The following is a 17,628-nucleotide window of genomic DNA, read 5'->3' as shown; positions in this document are numbered from 1 at the left end:
ATACTGATTGGACTTGATTAGGAAAGCCCCACACCTGTCTATATAAGACCTTACAGCTCACAGCGCATGTCAGAGCAAATGAGAATCGTGAGGTCAAAGGAACTGCCTGAAGAGAATTGTGGCAAGGCACAGATCTGGCCAAGGTTACAAAAAAATTCTGCTGCACTTAAGGTTCCTAAGAGCACAGTGGCCTCCATAATCCTTAAATGGAAGACGTTTGGGACGACCAGAACCCTTCCTAGAGCTGGCCGTCCGGCCAAACTGAGCTATTGGGGGAGAAGAGCCTTGGTGAGAGAGGTAAAGAAGAACCCAAAGATCACTGGCTGAGCTCCAGAGATGCAGTCGGGAGATGGGAGAAAGTTGTAGAAAGTCAGCCATCACTGCAGCCCTCCCCCAGTCGGGGCTTTATGGCAGAGTGGCCCGACAGAAGCCAAAAACTCAGTGCAAAACACATGAAAGCCCGCATGGTGTTTGCTAAAAAAAAAAACACCTGAAGGACTCCAAGATGGTGAGAAATAAGATTCTCTGGTCTGATTAGACCAAGATAGAACTTTTTGGCCTTAATTCTAAGCGGTATGTGTGGAGAAAACCAGGCACTGCTCATCACCTGTCCATTATAGTCCCAACAGTGAAGCATGGTGGTGGCAGCATCGTGCTGTAAGGGTGTTTTTCAGCTGCAAGGACAGGACGACTGGTTGCAATCGAGGGAAAGCTGAATACGGCCAAGTACAGGGATATCCTGGACGAAAACCTTCTCCAGAGTGCTCAGGACCTCAGACTGGGCCGAAGGTTTACCTTCCAACAAGACAATGACCCTAAGCACACAGCTAAAATAATGGAGTGGCTTCACAACAACTCAGTGACTGTTCTTGAATGGCCCAGCCAGAGCCCTGACTTAAACCCAAATGAGCATCTCCGGAGAGACCTTAAAAATTGCTGTCCACCAACGTTTACCGTCCAACCTGACAGAACTGTAGAGGATCTGCAAGGAGCAATGGCAAAGGATCCCCAAATCCAGGTGTGAAAAATGTGTTGCATCTTTCTCAAAAAAACTCATGGCTGTATTAGATCCAAAGGGTGCTTCTACTAAATACTGAGCAAAGGGTCTGAATACATAGGGCCATGTGATATTTCAGTTTTTTCTTTTTTAATAAATCTGCAAAAATGTCAACAATTCTGTGTTTTTCTGTCAATATGGGGTGCTGTGTGTACATTGAGGAAAAAAAATTAACTTAAATGTTTTTAGAAAATGGCTGCAATTATAACAGAGTGAAAAATTTAAGAGGTTCTGAATACTTTCCGTCCCCACTGTATGTAATGACAGATCATGTGACACTTAGATTGCACACAGGTGGACATTATTTCACTAATTATGTGACTTCTGAAGGTAACTGGTTGCACATTGTTGCATACATACACACATGCCAATTATCAGTTTTTTATTTCTGAAAAATAGTTTTATGTATATATTTTTCTAATTTTACTTCACCGACTTAGACTATTGTGTTCTGATCCATCACATATAATTCAGATTAAAAAAACATTGAACTAAAGGCTGTAATGTAACAAAATAGGTAAAAGGCCAAGGGGGGGTGAATTCTTTTGCAAGGCACTGTAGATGTGGTTAGGGCTGTCAGATTTTACTTAAAAGCCAGGGCCTCTTTTCACAAGACAATCTTTGACCTGACTGTAAGCCCTCATATGGGTACCCTGCTTTCTGTTGCCATTGTTAGGCGGATCAGGCAACTAATTTCTATGGTATACACCCTCGGGACAGTGTTTTTCCTTTCCTTTTTAGTTCCAATTCTACCAGGGCTGTTAGTTTCTTGGGCTTTTCAGCATCAGGCATGTACTTCCCAGATTTGCAAGGCTGCCATCTGTTCCTCTGTTCACACTTTTTCAAAGTTCCATCAGGCGCATGTTCAGGCCTTGGCTGATGCAAGTTTCAGTCGCAAGGTGTTTAAAGCTGTCATCCAATTTAAATTTTTTGGGTTCTTTGAACCTTGTTTTCTTGTGGGCCTGTTGGCAGTTCTGTTTGCCCACCCTTCAGTTTACTGCTTGGGTACATCCCATGGTCTAAGAATACAAGTTCTGTGCCTTGTACTGTATAATAATTAGTGGGAATGCTTTAGCAGTCCCACTATTGTTCGATTTTATTTAGTGGGACTGCTTTAGCAGTCCCACTATTGTTGTTCGATTTTATTAGTGGGACTGCTTTAGCAGTCCCACTATTGTTGTTCGATTTTTATTTATTTTTAATTTAATTTTATTCCGTACGTTTTTTGGCTCTGCGTAACTTCTGCATACTTTCAGCTATTAAAACCATTCTACTATTAAAATGTTCGTCTTTCAGCTGATGATGGGACTTTTTCAACTTTTTTTTCTACTATTTATACTTTTTAAAATATTAAGCTTTTTAACACTTTTTTTTTTAACATTGAAGTCAATGGGAGCATGCTTGAAATCCTTAATCTTCTTCCGCTCCCAAAAGTTTCAGCTCCTTCATACTTTCACCTACAGACGCCAAACAAACTTTAAAATGTTTACAAAATATTCAGCTATCTGGCTATATCTTTTCAATTTGATATCTTTTAAAGTTTTTGTGAAAAAGCTGTTTAGTGGTCATTTCAGGAAATTTTACCCATTAGAGTGTACTGTGCTGGTTTTGTTGCCATGGTTACCAAAGCTTCTGTTATACACAGGGGGAGGAGGTGGCTGGAGCATCTCAGCTCTGATTACAGAGCCCGGGGGAGGGGACAGACACACCATGTACTGATTTATAATAGAGGAATATGATGGGGCAGTTTTGATGGGGCAGTTTTTTGATGGGGCAGTTTTGATGGGGCAGTTTTGATGGTGGCAATATGATGGGGCAATTCTGATGGGGCAGTTTTGATGGTGGCAATATGATGGGGCAATTTGATGGTGGCAATATGATAGGACAGTTTTGATGGTGGCAATATGATGGGGCAGTTTTGATGGTGGCAATATGATGGGACAGTTTTGATGGGGCAGTTTTGATGGTGGCAATATGATGGGGCAGTTTTGATGGGGCAATTCTGATGGGGCAGTTTTGATGGTGGCAATATGATGGGGCAGTTTTGATGGGGAAATTCTGATGGGGCAGTTTTGATGGTGGCAATATGATGGGGCAGTTTTGATGGGGACAATTTTGATGGCAGTTTTGATTGCGGTTTTGATGGGGCTGTTTTAGCAATTCAGCTATTAAGCATTCCCACGCATTTTCCCCAGGAAATGCATTTTCTAGTTATTAATTATTATTTAATTTTATTCCGTACGTTTTTTGGCTCTGCGTAACTTCTGCATACTTTTTAGCTATTAAAACATTCAACTATTAAAATGTTCGTCTCTTTCACCTGATGGGACTTTTTCAACTTTTTTTTCTACTATTTATACTTTTTAAAATATTAAGCTTTTTAACACTTTTTTTAACATTGAAGTCAATGGGAGCATGCTTCAGATCCTTAAAATCTTCTTCCGCTTCCAAAAGTTTCAGCTCCTTCATACTTTCACCTACAGGCACCAAACAAACTTTAAAATGTTCACAAAATATTCAGCTATCTGGCTATATCTTTTCAGTTTGAGATCTTTTACAGTTTTTGTAAAAAAAGCTGTTTAGTGGTCATTTCAGGAAATTTTAGCCATTAGAGTGTACTGTGCTGGTTTTGTTGCCATGGTTACCAAAGCTTCTGTTATACACAGGGGGAGGAGGTGGCTGGAGCATCTCAGCTCTGATTACAGAGCCCGGGGGAGGGGACAGACACACCATGTACTGATTTATAATAGAGGAATATGATGGAGCAATTCTGATGGGGCAGTTTTGATGGTGGCAGTATGATGGGGCAGTTTTGATAGGGCAATTCTGATGGGGCAGTTTTGATGGTGGCAATATGATGGGGCAGTTTTGATGGGGCAATTCTGATGGGGCAGTTTTTGATGGCAATATGATGGGGCAGTTTTGATGGTGGCAATATGATGGGGCAGTTCTGATGGGGACAATTTTCATGGGGCAGTTTTGATGGTGGCAATATGATGGGGACAATTTTGATGGGGCAGTTTTGATGGGGACAATTTTGATGGGGCAGTTTTGATGGCAATATGATGGGGGCAGTTTTGATGGGGGCCATTTTAGCAATTCAGCTATTCAGCATTCCCACGCAATTTCCCCAGGAAATGCATTTTCTAGTTTATTATTCCGTAAGTTATTTGGCTCTGCGTAACTTCTGCATACTTTCAGCTATTAAAACCATTCAACTATTAAAATGTTCGTCTCTTTCAGCTGATGATAGGACTTTTTCAACTTTTTTTTCTACTATTTATACTTTTTAAAATATTAAGCTTTTTGACACTTTTTTTTTTAACATTGAAGTCAATGAGAGCATGCTTCAGATCCTTAAAATCTTCTTCCGCTCCCAAAAGTTTCAGCTCCTTCATACTTTCACCTACAGACGCCAAACAAACTTTAAAATGTTTACAAAACATTCAGCTATCTGGCTATATCTTTTCGGTTTGATATCTTTTACAGTTTTTGTGAAAAAGCTGTTTGTTTAGTGGTCATTTCAGGAAATTTTAGCCATTAGAGTGTACTGTGCTGGTTTTGTTGCCATGGTTACCAAAGCTTCTGTTATACACAGGGGAGGAGGTGGCTGGAGCATCTCAGCTCTGATTACAGAGCCCGGGGGAGGGGACAGACACACCATGTACTGATTTATAATAGAGGAATATGATGGGCCAGTTTTGATGGGGCAATTCTGATGGGGCAGTTTTGATGGGGCAATTCTGATGGGGGCCGTTTTAGCAATTCAGCTATTTGGCATTCCCACGCATTTTCCCCAGGAAATGCATTTTCTAGTTTATTGTTATTAGTGGGACTGCTTTAGCAGTCCCACTATTGTTATTCGATGTTATTTATTATTATTATTATTTAATTTTATTCTGTACGTTTTTTGGTTCTGCGTAACTTCTGCATACGTTTAGCTATTAAAACCATTCAACTATTAAAATGTTCATCTCTTTCAGGTGATGATGGGACTTTTTCAACTTTTTTTTACTATTTATACTTTTTAAAATATTAAACTTTTTAACACACTTTTTTTTAACATTGAAGTCAATAAGAGCATGCTTCAGATTCTTAAAATCTTCTTCCGCTCCCAAAAGTTTCAGCTCCTTCATACTTTCACCTACAGATGCCAAACAAACTTTAAAATGTTCACAAAATATTCAGCTATCTGGCTATATCTTTTCAGTTTAATATCTTTTACCGTTTTTGTGAAAAAGCTGTTTGTTTAGTGGTCATTTCAGGAAATGTTATTGATTAAACAGAGTGTACTGGGCTGCTTTTGTTGCCATGGTTACCAAAGCTTCTGTTACAGACAGTGATGGGCGTTGGGGGAGGCGGCTGGATCATCTCAGCTCTGATTTACAGAGCCCGGGGGAGGGGACAGACACACCATGTACTGATTTATAATAGAGGAATATGATGGGGCAGTTTTGATGGGGCAGTTTTGATGGTGGCAATATGATGGGGCAGTTTTGATGGGACAATTCTGATGGGGGCAGTTTTGATGGTGGCAATATGATGGGGGCAGTTTTGATGGGGGCCATTTTAGCAATTCAGCATTCCCACGCATTTTCTCCAGAAAATGCATTTTCTAGTTAAGATTAATTTTGACTTGCCTGTAAACTCCTTGGAGTAAACTACAGGACACAGGTTGCTACTTATTGTTTGCTAAAAGAAAAAACAAAAAACGAGCGGTAGGGGTTATATGGTGTGCTCTGCGGGAGGCCCTAGCAAGTTTTTTGCCAGTGTCCAATCACCTAAAGGCAGCTGCATATAACCCATGGTCTAGGTATACCGTCCTGTGGCCGGTTTTGCACTTTGAAGATGCAGTATTTACAGGTAAGACAGCACTTCTATTTTTCTTCTAATATTCATAAGTCATAGACAAACTTTACCCCTGCTATATATGGATTAGTAGAGAACTTTGACAGAAGGGACATTGCAATAATGAGCTTGCAACCCCCTCTGTGCATGTGTGCTATTCAATGGCAAAGCAAGAAGAATGATGTGAGTTACTGTAACATTTGGTCAATTCTAAAATGCAAAAAACTCTTATTTTATAGATTAATGGAATTGCAAGTGAAAATATGTCCTTGGCTGATACTCGCCGGCTTGTTGAGAAGTCAAAAGGCAAACTTACACTTACTGTTTTAAGGGATAATCGGCAGTTTCTGGTTAACATTCCTGAAGTAAATGACAGCGATAGTGAGGACAGGAACTCCATTCAGGACGGTAAGTGATAGCTATTATAAATTATCGGGGTTGATTTAATAAAACTGGAGAGTGCAAAATCTGGTGCAGCTCCGCATGGAAAGCAACTTGCTTCCAGTTTTTTTTGTAAAGACTTAATTGAACAAGCTGAAGTTAGAAGTTGATTGGCTACCATGCACAGCTGCACCAGATTTTGCACTCTCAAGTTTTATTAAATCTACTTTACAATGGAATAAACATGAAATAAAAGTGGCTGTTTTAGATAAACAAATTGAGAGTGTTTGATTTTATCATACAAGCCTTTAATCAGTGGTTAAGTGCTAACGAAACATCTGTTATATAACCCTTCCCCCACCTACCATACAACATGTCTGTTGCATTATAAATCAAGCGCTACCTATGTACAAACATGTAATGTACTGGTCATACCTGTCCCCCAAAAAATTACCAAAATCTGGCAGCCCTGGTTGGATATCTTGGCCTCTCAGATGGTGGATCTCTTTCATCCTTGTGATTGTTCTCTGTGTGTACCATTGAAACCAGGAGGGAGAGCAATGTGTGCGTGTCTGTGTAGGTATGGGATGTGTATGTAAATCTATACTGTAGTTATTGTTTTCTCTTCTTTTGGTTGGCAGCTAGTGCCCATGACTAATGGTACTTTTATATATTTTCCTATGTCCTATGTTCCTTCAGAATGCAATTTATTACGCTTGTCTACTATATTGGGCTTTGCATAGCCATCACTTTTTTTTGTGTCCTTGATGGCTTCTGCTTTGAACTTTTTCTACTTGAAAGCCTTAAACACCTTTTAAAAAAAATGCATCATATATGGTTTAGTTAATACTGTTTAGTACTTTTGTTTCTGTTTCAATCATTTTTAACAAGTAGCTAACATGCTTTAGTTATGCCCATGCAGGGGCTAGCATTGACAGTTATCACACAAGTTTACAAAAACAGCCAAAAAGAGGCAATGTAAACATAACAGAGAAAACCAGAACTAACGCAGCAGCAGAAAATAGGCCTGTTTCATAAGGCTGTTCGGGCCAAGGGGTCCTAAGAAGGTTCCCCCAACCAGTGGGGCATCCCTCGGCCCCACCAATACCCATACAGCGGTGCCATATACAGCCTATACAGATCTGAGAGGAGAGGCAGATTGGAAATCAGGAGAAAACTAAGCAGAAAGGTGGCGATAAAGTAAGAATGTGCACCTGACAGGTAGGGAGCCAAGGAAGGCTAAGGGAAGCAAAAGTTGAACCAGAGGGTTAGAGGTCGAGAGAAAGGGGGAAGGAAAGGGGACTGTCCATCATAGGTGGCCCAAGCTGGCTTGGGGGAGAGTAGGAAAGGCATATGATGGCCAAGATTCCCAGCGGGTGTAAACGGACACGTGTCCATTTGCATCAGCCTCTCCATAGAGAACAATGGGTGGTCTGATTGGGCCCGCCTGAAAAACGGACAGGCTGACTCTATCGGTCTGCTTGTGTGAAAAGGGCCTAAGGCCTTCTTCAAACAGGGCATAGACAGCGTACGTTTATGGGGACACACAGGTGTTTTGTGCCAGTCCCATTGATGTAATTTGGGATGAAGCACCTGCATGAACACAGTTGTTGCTCCCAATTTTTCATCCATGTAGTTCCGCATGCATGTCCTTGAGCTCACACTGTCTGCGTTCGGGTCATGTACCCACACAATGTCAGATTGGGAACAGCAGCTATGCCTGTGCAGCCGTTGCATCCCAATTGATATAAATGGGACTGCCTGTACGGGGATGCACAAAACACCTGTGCATCCTTGTGCGGGTAAACATAGCCCTCCATGGGTGTACACTGTAGCATGCCACATGTGAACGATGCTTTAGTAGCAATTTAGCAGGAATTGTGTAAGTTATCTTGTGTTTATGTACACTATTAATTATTTTAGTGTATTTTTAGTGAAAGCAGAGATTTGATGAACATTTGCACAATTATTGCGGGGCCCAAAAAATCAGTAGCACTTTTTTTTATTCTACAGGTCATGTGCTTTCAGAAAATGTCTAGTTTGAGGTCTTTTCAAATTCTGAAAGCTCTAAGTGAAAAATGGTAACCTCCAGATTTTTAGATTAAATTGTTTTTATTTACAGTTTTGCGTACCTTCAGTTTTCACCATTTCACAAAAAGGTGCAATTTAAAATGTACAAATATTTGTTATTAACTCAATACCATTTTAACTTTTATATTTGTTAGGAATTAAGAAGGGATTTTGTTTATTTTGCCACGTATGAATCCACTTTTAGTGTATTTTTAGTGAAAATATTGTCTTGATAAACATTTGCACAAATACCGCAGGGCCTAAAAAATCAGTAGTACCTTCTTTTTATTCCAGAGGTCATATGCTTTTAGAATATATATGGTGTCGTTTACAAACTCTGAAAGCTGTAAGTGGAAAAATGAAAACTTCCAGATTTTTTAGAGAAATTTTTGGATACGTTCGATTTTCACCATTTTGCAAAAAGGCACATATTAACTCAATACAGGATAAGCTTTTATATTTAGCAGGTATTTAGCAGGAATTTAGTAAAATTGTGTGTTTTTATCTGCTAATAATGGTTTGTGTATTTTTTAGCGACAATATTGTTTTGATAAACATTTGCGCAAATACCGCGGAGCCTAAGAAATCAGTAGCACCTTTTCTTTTTTATTCTAGAGGTCATATGTTTCAGAAAATATATGGTTTTGGGTGTCTTTCGCGTCTGTTCAATTTTCACCATTTCACAAAAAGGTGCAATTTAAAAGTTACAAATATTTGTTATTTATTAACTCAAAACAGGTTAAGCTTTTATATTTAGCAGGAATTTTGTAAAATTATCTGTGTATTTATTTGCTAATCATGATTTTAGTGGATGGTTTTTGGCAAAAATATTGTTGTGATAAACATTTGTGCAAATATTGTGGGACCTTAAAAATCAGTAGCACCTTCTTTTTATTCTACTGGTCATATGCTTTCAGAAAATATATGGGTTGGGTTGGGGGGGGGGGGTTGTCTTTTACAAACTCTGAAAGCTATAAGTGAAAAATAAAAAAGCAAAGGAAAAATTGAAAAAAATGGTCTAGCCACCTGAGTGTAAAAATGAAGCACAGGGTCTGGCAGTGATAGGGTTAATCCTTCTCCACTTCACCCAAAACTAAAAAAGGTTGGTTTTAGTTATATTTTAATGTTTAAATCCATTTTAACCTAAACTTGATAGATCTGTATTTAAATATATGCAGTGATAAGCGCTAGATTATCTGTAGATGACACTTTCATTGTACCAAATCAGTTCTAGAATTTAACGATGTTGTTTTATTTGTTTAATTCATAGAGCTTATTTAATTCTCTTACCTTGCAGATATTTCTGAGTTAAGTTCTGATCAGTCACCACCTCCTTCTCAGCCTCCTCCTCCACCAGCTGGACAGATATGGCAAAGTTCCTTAGATCGCTTGGAAAACCCAGTGTAAGTACCTTTTCAACATGAAGCACCAATTCTAGTTTTCCTTCCTTCATTGGAGGACACAGGTCTCAAATTTAAAGATCTGTGCTATGTTTTGCTAACTGCAAGAGTGATATACACTAGGTTGTTTAAAAAAATCAAAAGGGGACAGCTCCACCTGATAGCACCACCACTACAGAGCGCTAAATATTGTCTGGTGTCCTGAGAAGGAAGGGTGTCTTTTCTCCAGTTCTAATAATAGATGAAGGCTTTTTCTGAGAGTTCATCAATCATGCAGGCTGCTTGTATCAGGCCACGTAGTTTGGATCATGTTAGTTTATACAGTCAGCCTACAAAGACATAATCTCCCTGATTATACTAAATATCTGTTATTTCACTGTAGCAGTCTGTTTCACTGTAACAGTGCGCAACCTATTGCATTAGGGTGTGCACCTCAAAGCTCAAACGTGTGTGTGCGTATATTTTATGTATGTGTAATATATACACACACACTCTTAGAAATAAATGTAAAAAACAATTTAAAATGTATTAAAACAAGGATGGGGTTAGTAGGGCCGTGGACGTACCAGTAGTTTTTTTTTTATTTTCATTTTTTTTTTTTTTACTTTTTTTTTTTTTTTTTTTTTTAGGAGCCATGTTGGGGGGCTTTGGTGATAGCAGGGGGAATCTGCGATGCATGGGATGATTAGGGTGTGCCCAGGCACACCTGGCAACTCCCTGCGCATGCCTATGGCCCTGATTAGGACAAACCTGCGCCCTGTCAGATATTATTTGCACTTGGAGTAATTTTTAGGCATGGGTAATGTAGCACATTTTTCTTACGAGACCTAGGGCCCTACGTTTTTTTTGTTTTGTTTTTTAATCACAGCGTTATCACTGTTATTTTGCTTCAGGGTGCCTATTTTCTAGGGTTCTAGGCTGGGTCAGTCCTATTAACACAGCTCTGTGTAGGAAGATTGCAGGACCTTTAGACATGCAGCCGTTCAACCTGCTGGTTGGATGAAAATAAACCTCTGCCTGTGTACCCTGCTTTAGTGCTGTAATCATTTCTTGGCGTGTAATTTTTTTTTCGGGGGGGGGTGGTGTTAACTCTGATTACTCTTAATAGTAAGGTTGAAAAAAGGCACAAGTCCATCTAGTTTAACCAATAGGAAAAAAAAATAACTAGGCTTAACAATGGAAAACCACTATATACAGAATCCTATACCCACAGTTTAATCAGGAGCAAATAAAAAAAAACCCTTTACAGCATGGCCTAATTTGCTTCAGCAGGGAAAAAAATAATTCCTTCTGGAATCTTCAAAAGGCAATTGGATATTCCCTGGATCAACAATCCCTGGTGTTTACTTATAAATGTTAATATCCAATTATGATTTGTTCATTTAGAAATGCATACATTTTTTAACATACTTTATTTAGCTGAGAATTTCACCAGGACAAAGAAAAAAGCAATCAGTCACAATAATATACCATAAGATTCAAAATCGTATATAAAAGAAAAAGCAGAGGGCAACTAACCAAGTTGCATAGATCATGCATACACAGTACAAAGACACCCAATACACTAAAAAGCAGCTGTAAATGTTGGCCTATGATGTTTGGGGAAACCTCTCATACTTTAGCATTATACAGTCAGAGAAAACACCATAATTACATAAAAATGGGGAAGTGGGGTGCAAGAGGGGGAAGGGCTCAAGCTTTAGGAAACCACAAACCTATAAAAAGGGGTAGATGTAAAAACCAGGGGGGGGGGGGGGGTCCTCATATGAACAAGTAGATATGTATGCATATCACAATTTCTGTCAAGAGCTTGTATGTGGTCATCTATGCCTCTCAAGTGAGAGTGGTGAGAGGCAGCTGCATCAGTAGGGATCTCCTCTCTCTGTTGGTTGGAATCTGGTTCCTTTTACACATATTTTGGCACAGAATTTGTCAGTAGTTCTTCAGACATCTGTACATGTGAAAAAAAAAACTGGAGTATGTTTGGTGTGTCCCCCCCATGCTTTACCTCGGGAGAATTGCCTATAGACAGAGCAGGACTGTCTTTAAATGGAAGATGCGCTTGCAATTTTAGCACTTATTAGTAAGATTACAGTCTTTAGCATCAAAGAAGGGGAGGGGAAGAACAAAGGGGTGGGACTTTATATGAGGCACGTGGTAGCTAAAGAATAAATGGTGGACATTTTGGAATCTTGTTGTTATTTTGTATATTTTAATTAATTGCCACTAGATACAATTGAATATAGCAGGTACAAATTAAAACAATGGTACAATGGTATTACAGTATATATAACATCTTTTAATCAGTATCACATGGTATAGCAAACAAGATTCTTCCGTAGTGCACCAGATTATAGTTGGATAAACCAATAAAGCATGATAATACTTGCAGAGTCTATGACCTCGTTGGTCCAGAAAGAAAGGGTATAGAGGTAAACTTGGTATCCAGGTACTGTGTATTGTAAGCATGACGTATGGCAGCTCAACGCGTTTCATGGCTAGAAGGCCACTCGTAAGAGAAATTATGGGTAAGAGAATTTGGCTAATTGGTAAGGAAATTTGCAAAGTTTTGCAATGCTGGGGTGATAACCCCTAACCTAGAGGCATATTGACTTACTGAGGTTCGTGCGTTGGCCGTGTGATGCCGGGCACCAAGGGCCGTCCGAAAAAGTGCTCCCAACCGGGAGCTGCGGCGGACATCTCGCCTTAGGCCACCCAACAAGCGTCAACCAGGACATGCAGTGGAACACCGGGCAACCTAAATGTGAAATGAGAATAAGGGAGAGACTGTGTGCAGAGGGAAAGTATGAGAAAAATAGATGAAAAGACCCAGATTGGAGAAACTGTGTGAGGGATGACAGCCAAGGGGCTGAATTAGAGTGGGTGAGAGAAGAGAGTGGTAGGAGAATGAAATGATCCACCTGTGGAGCCAGAACAGTGCAGTGAAAAGCAAGGAAAGAATGGGCAAATAGCTGGTACCTGTGAGGAGGTCTGGTGACAAGGGAAGGAAGAGAACCTGGAATGTTGTGGGTGTGTTAGGGAGCCCTGAGTGCCAGAGCCGATCCGGGAGACGCCTATATAGGGGTCGCAGCGATGACGCCGCCGACGTCACGCCAGCGCAGCAGAAAGCGGGGGGAAGGGAAAGGGGGCGGGAGGGTCCGGCGACCAGCATCAGACCCAGCGTCACCATCCATCCCCCAATCTGCTCTGCCGAGTGTTATGTGTGATGTAGACGTGCAGTGGCGGTACCCACGCTCCTCCAGGCATGGGAAGCCAGGGGAGGGAGGAGGCCTGCCAGACGCGTCACAGCTCCCGGACCAGGAGAACAACACGGCCGCCCAGCCTGGTTCACACCCCCCCCCCCCTATGCTTTACCTCGGGAGAATTGCCTATAGACAGAGCAGGACTGTCTTTAAATGGAAGATGCGCTTGCAATTTTAGCACTTATTAGTAACATTACAGTCTTTAGCATGGTGTTCTGTGGAAGCACAGCATTTGAAGCAAACACTAATATTTTTTTTAAAAGTTGTTTGCATTCTTGCAAGGGTTTCTTTCAGAAACGGTTGTGGTTTATGTATTGGACATTTGGCAGTTTGGATTCTCGATTGTCTTGTTGTTCTGATGAGTCTTTCCAGGGACAGGTGGAATATCAGCTCTTTTCACAGATACTGGACCTTCTATGGTCTCTATGTGAAATATGGGAGCCTGCAGGCCTTGGAGAAGGTGGACCGACAGGATTGGACTCTCCAAATGAACTCATTCTCAGTATCGGCAATTCTTTTAATGAACTGTGGTTTGCTGAGGTACAAAAGCCTACTGTACTGAAGGATGAGAAGGCCTATTCTTTTGATAGGTGGTAGGCGCCTTTATCATATTAGACATGCATTGTTGTTTGCTTGCCTTTAAATGTAGTTGGTCCCACCCTTTATGCTTTATGCCTTCATTCACCACATGGACTGTATTCTGCTGGAGCCTGACACACGCTGATTTTATTTATTTTTTTTCTACCCATCTGATCCATTTATGATCTGCACAAGTTTTTGGATTAAAAAGCTTTTCAAGATCTGCTAGATGTCATCTGAATCAAGTCTTTCTGCGAATTCCACTGAGACCATAAGTTACAGCTATCTTGCCACAACTGGATCAGTTATAGAGATCACACTTGCATTGCTTAGTTTGGAGAGGCAGAACATGCTGAACTGACCTTGGTTGAGGGATACAGCTGCTGGGAGCTGAAGTTATGGGAGAGTGTGAGGAATATGGTGCATACAATGCAACTCTGCTGCTGTTACACCTGTCACTTTCACAGCAACTTGCTCTAAAATCTTTAACCTTGCCATGGCTGTGGCATGTTCACATTTTTTTTTCTCCCAACGCTTCCATCTCTGCTCTCTTGCATGCAGCTTCTGCCTCCATCTCTGCTGTCTTCAGTGCAGTTTCGGCTTACATCTCTCCTTTCATCTGTGCTTCCTTGCGTGCAGTTTCTCTTGTCCTTCTGTCTCTGCTTTCTTTTGGGCAAGGGCTGCCTGAGTTTTAGAAGCTTGAGCATCAGCACATTGGCACAGGCTTTAATAAGTTGTTGACTGAGAGTGGAAGCGCAGCCGTTGTCAGAGTCCATATGACATCTCCCAGTATATTTCACAGCTATTGATTTTTTTGAGCGAAATGATTTTTTTTCTGGTCTGCTTCTGCAATCTAAGCCTGAAAGATTCTGTTGTGGTGAGATAGCTTAACTTGGAGACGCAGTAGCTTGGCAGACAGTGAATTAATCCAATGACATCTTGCAGATCGTAGAAATCTTTAAACCGACACTTGCTGATTGTATCAACTAACAAAAACCTTTATTATTAGATACACATTATTAATCCAATGTGGCAATTATCTATTACTACAGGATAGGGTTGCACCCGTGCCACTTTTTTAAGACCAAGTACAAGTACCGATACTTTTTTTCAAGTACTTGGCGATACGATTAACGATACTTTATTTTAATGTCGTGTGACAGTGGCACTAATATGCAGCACTGATGAGGCATGGACTGTGTCAGTAGTTTTTTACTTTTTACAATTCATATTTTTTTTGGGGGGAGTGGACAGTGTCAGTGTTATATTTTTAAAAGAGAAGAGAAGCAGCGCCAACCTAAGTGCAGTATTGAAACATATACATTTTATTACAAGTAAAAATGCACTCACTCAGAGTAAGATAGATACAGGCACATCAGATAAAAATCCATCCAGGTAGGCTGTGTGGTGGGCAGCAGGGCTCCACAGGGGGCGATCCTATGTGCTGGAGTGTTAATCTTGTCTCTTGTCCCGTCTGGCGGCGACGGTGGTAACCAGTGTCACAGGCTGGGTTGAGAGAGGCACAGTGTATCACAGCCTGTGACACTGGTTACCACTGGCGCCGCCAGACGGGACAAGAGGCAAGATTAACACTCTAGCACATAGGATCGCCACCTGTGGAGCCCTGCTACCCACCACACAGCCTACCCGGATGGATTTTTATCTGATGTACCTGTATCTATCTTACTCAATAAAATGTATATGTTTCAATACTGCACTTAGGTTGGCACTGCTTCTCTTCTCTTTTATCTCCCTCCAAAGGTGAATTCTGCCCTTCAAGCATGCTGCCTCCTGTGTTTGTTTCTGTATCTCTCCCCCTGAGGTCATAGACCTAGACTCTGTGTTCCCCATCACCCCCCCCCCCCTTGATCCTCCCCTCCCCCACCCCTCCTATGCCCACCAGGAACCTCATCCATTTTATCCCAATTTTATGCCTGGACTACTGTTCATCAACCCAGCACTATCCCTGGACTCTTTTTATCTTTTTTTTATCATCCGATTGTATTGTAATTCATACATAACTGCCATATAATGATGCCTCATCTAAGCTATTTTTAAATTCTTAATTTTTTCTTAATTTTTTATTACTTATCCTTTTATGCATTGCTCACCCCAACCTACAGCTGTCTTCCTGTAGCGCAACAAAATATTGTATATTAGTGTTATATTTTTATTTTTTATCAGCCCTGTTGGGGCGGGGCTTTGGTGAGAGATCAGGGGTTTAAACAGAGGAGGGGGGCGGAGGAGGATCCAGGGGCACAGAGGGGGACCCGGAAGAGGACACCAGAGGTAGGAGGAGACTGGAAGCAAGAGGGGAATCCGGAGGAACACGGGACAGTCGGGGATGATTGTTGGGGCAGTTACAAGCACCGACCCCCCCCCCCCCCCCTATAGCCTTTCAATAAAGCAGCTGACAGATTCAGGAGAGAGAAGAAGCGGTTGTCAGCTGCTTTATTGAAAGGCTATACAGGGGGATCGGTGCTTGTAATTGCCCCCGCACCGATGACCTGTGAGGCTGCCCGGTCCCCCTGCTACACTGAGAACGCCTGGCCTGATACAGCAGGTATCGAATTAAGCATCAGAGCATTTGCACGAGTACCAATACTTGTGCAAATGTTTGGCATCGGCACAGATACTAGTATCGGTGCAACCCTACTACAGGACGAGAGTGCGTTCTGCCTACACCCCAATAGCCACTGGATACAATTTAACCTTTTTTTTGGAGTTAATTAAAATGTACTGTATATGAATGACTATATGGGCTTGTGTTTGGGGGTTGAATAGACATGACTCCGAAAAAGTAAAGAATCCAATGGTTGGTTACTGTCCAGAAACAAAACAGGGGAGTTTTTACCTGCAGGTATTGTATCACGGCTCTCTGCAGGGCTAGGAGACATGCTGACCACTCCCATATACAAATCGGAGTTCCTGCATAAACAGTCATGAAATAATGTTATCTTACTCCTCCAATAATTTGTTTGGAAAAGTCACCTTTCCTTGGCGACAAAATTGAATGGTACCACAATTTGCTCCAACCAAAATCAAAATGCCAAATGGAGGTACCAAATTCTAAATAAAATAAAAAAAAATAGTGACTTAAGGGACATTAATTTGGCCCCCTGTCCATTGTGCCGCCTCCATGAGTCAAAACCTCCCAAAAGTAAAATGAGTCACCAGCCCCCTCCCCAAAAAAACATGTGTGCTCCCAAAATAGTAATTTTAAAAAAGTTCTCCCAAAGAACCCAACATTTTTCACAAAAAAAAAAACAGGGCCTCGTCAGTGGTGCATGAAAAATAAGCAGCAGCAACCAAATGAAATAAAAGTGCAAAATAAAGGTGTAAACTAAACCCACATGGTAAAATGGCGGCTTTCAATTGCTCTCCTATTTAAAGCGAAGTTCCACCCAAAAGTGGAACTTCCGCTCATCTAATTCCTCCCCCCTTCTGGTGCCACAATTGGCGTATGTCGTGATGACATCATCACACACACAGTGTCATGAGGTCCTCATATGTGCATGGCACATTTCAATTATCGCCATCTAGAGAAGAAGAGCTAGAAGGCTGTTGGCAGGACAAATATAAACATTAACCACTTAGCGCAAATCGCCCTCATTGTACGTCGGTACTTCGACAATAAATAGCATTATGGCAGCAGCTAGCTACCATAACACTGGTATTTTCAACAGTGGCGAGCGGCTGGCTTTCGTTTAAAAGTGGTCACCGTGGCGGATTCGCCGCAAGATCACTTTTACCGGTGGCAGGGGAGGGCCCCCCTGCCACATTCTGTTCATCTCCACCGCTTACCGGAGCCATCGGTAGCGGCGGAGACTATCAGGCCCGTTCCTCTGAGAAACATGGAGCCGAATGAGGGAAAGATGGCCCCCGCTCGGCTCCATAACATCACTTCCGCCCAATGGTCTTAAAGGGGAAATTTTAGTTTTTTGTTTTATTAAAAAAAAAAAAAAAAAAAATGTGCAAAAAAAAATGACATTTCATTTTTTGTTTTTTTTTAATTGAATTTTTGTGTAAA

The 17,628-nt window shown here is 41.2% G+C and overlaps 1 protein-coding gene across 4 annotated transcripts in view; it reads left to right on the top strand.

The window, feature by feature from the left end:
• TJP3 (tight junction protein 3) overlaps positions 1-17,628 on the top strand; it is a 384,009-nt gene that overhangs the window by 186,200 nt on the left and 180,181 nt on the right. For all 4 annotated transcript variants that reach the window (XM_073594320.1, XM_073594307.1, XM_073594328.1 and 1 more), the window contains 2 exons: positions 6,145-6,313; positions 9,654-9,759. In XM_073594320.1, the coding sequence (XP_073450421.1) occupies positions 6,145-6,313; positions 9,654-9,759 (275 nt within the window). The remainder of the gene's footprint in view (positions 1-6,144; positions 6,314-9,653; positions 9,760-17,628) is intronic.

This window comes from Aquarana catesbeiana, linkage group LG01 (genome assembly GCF_042186555.1).
Source record: "Aquarana catesbeiana isolate 2022-GZ linkage group LG01, ASM4218655v1, whole genome shotgun sequence".
In the NCBI taxonomy this organism is placed as follows: Eukaryota; Metazoa; Chordata; class Amphibia; order Anura; family Ranidae; genus Aquarana; species Aquarana catesbeiana.
This window is presented reverse-complemented; position numbering and strand designations above follow the sequence as displayed.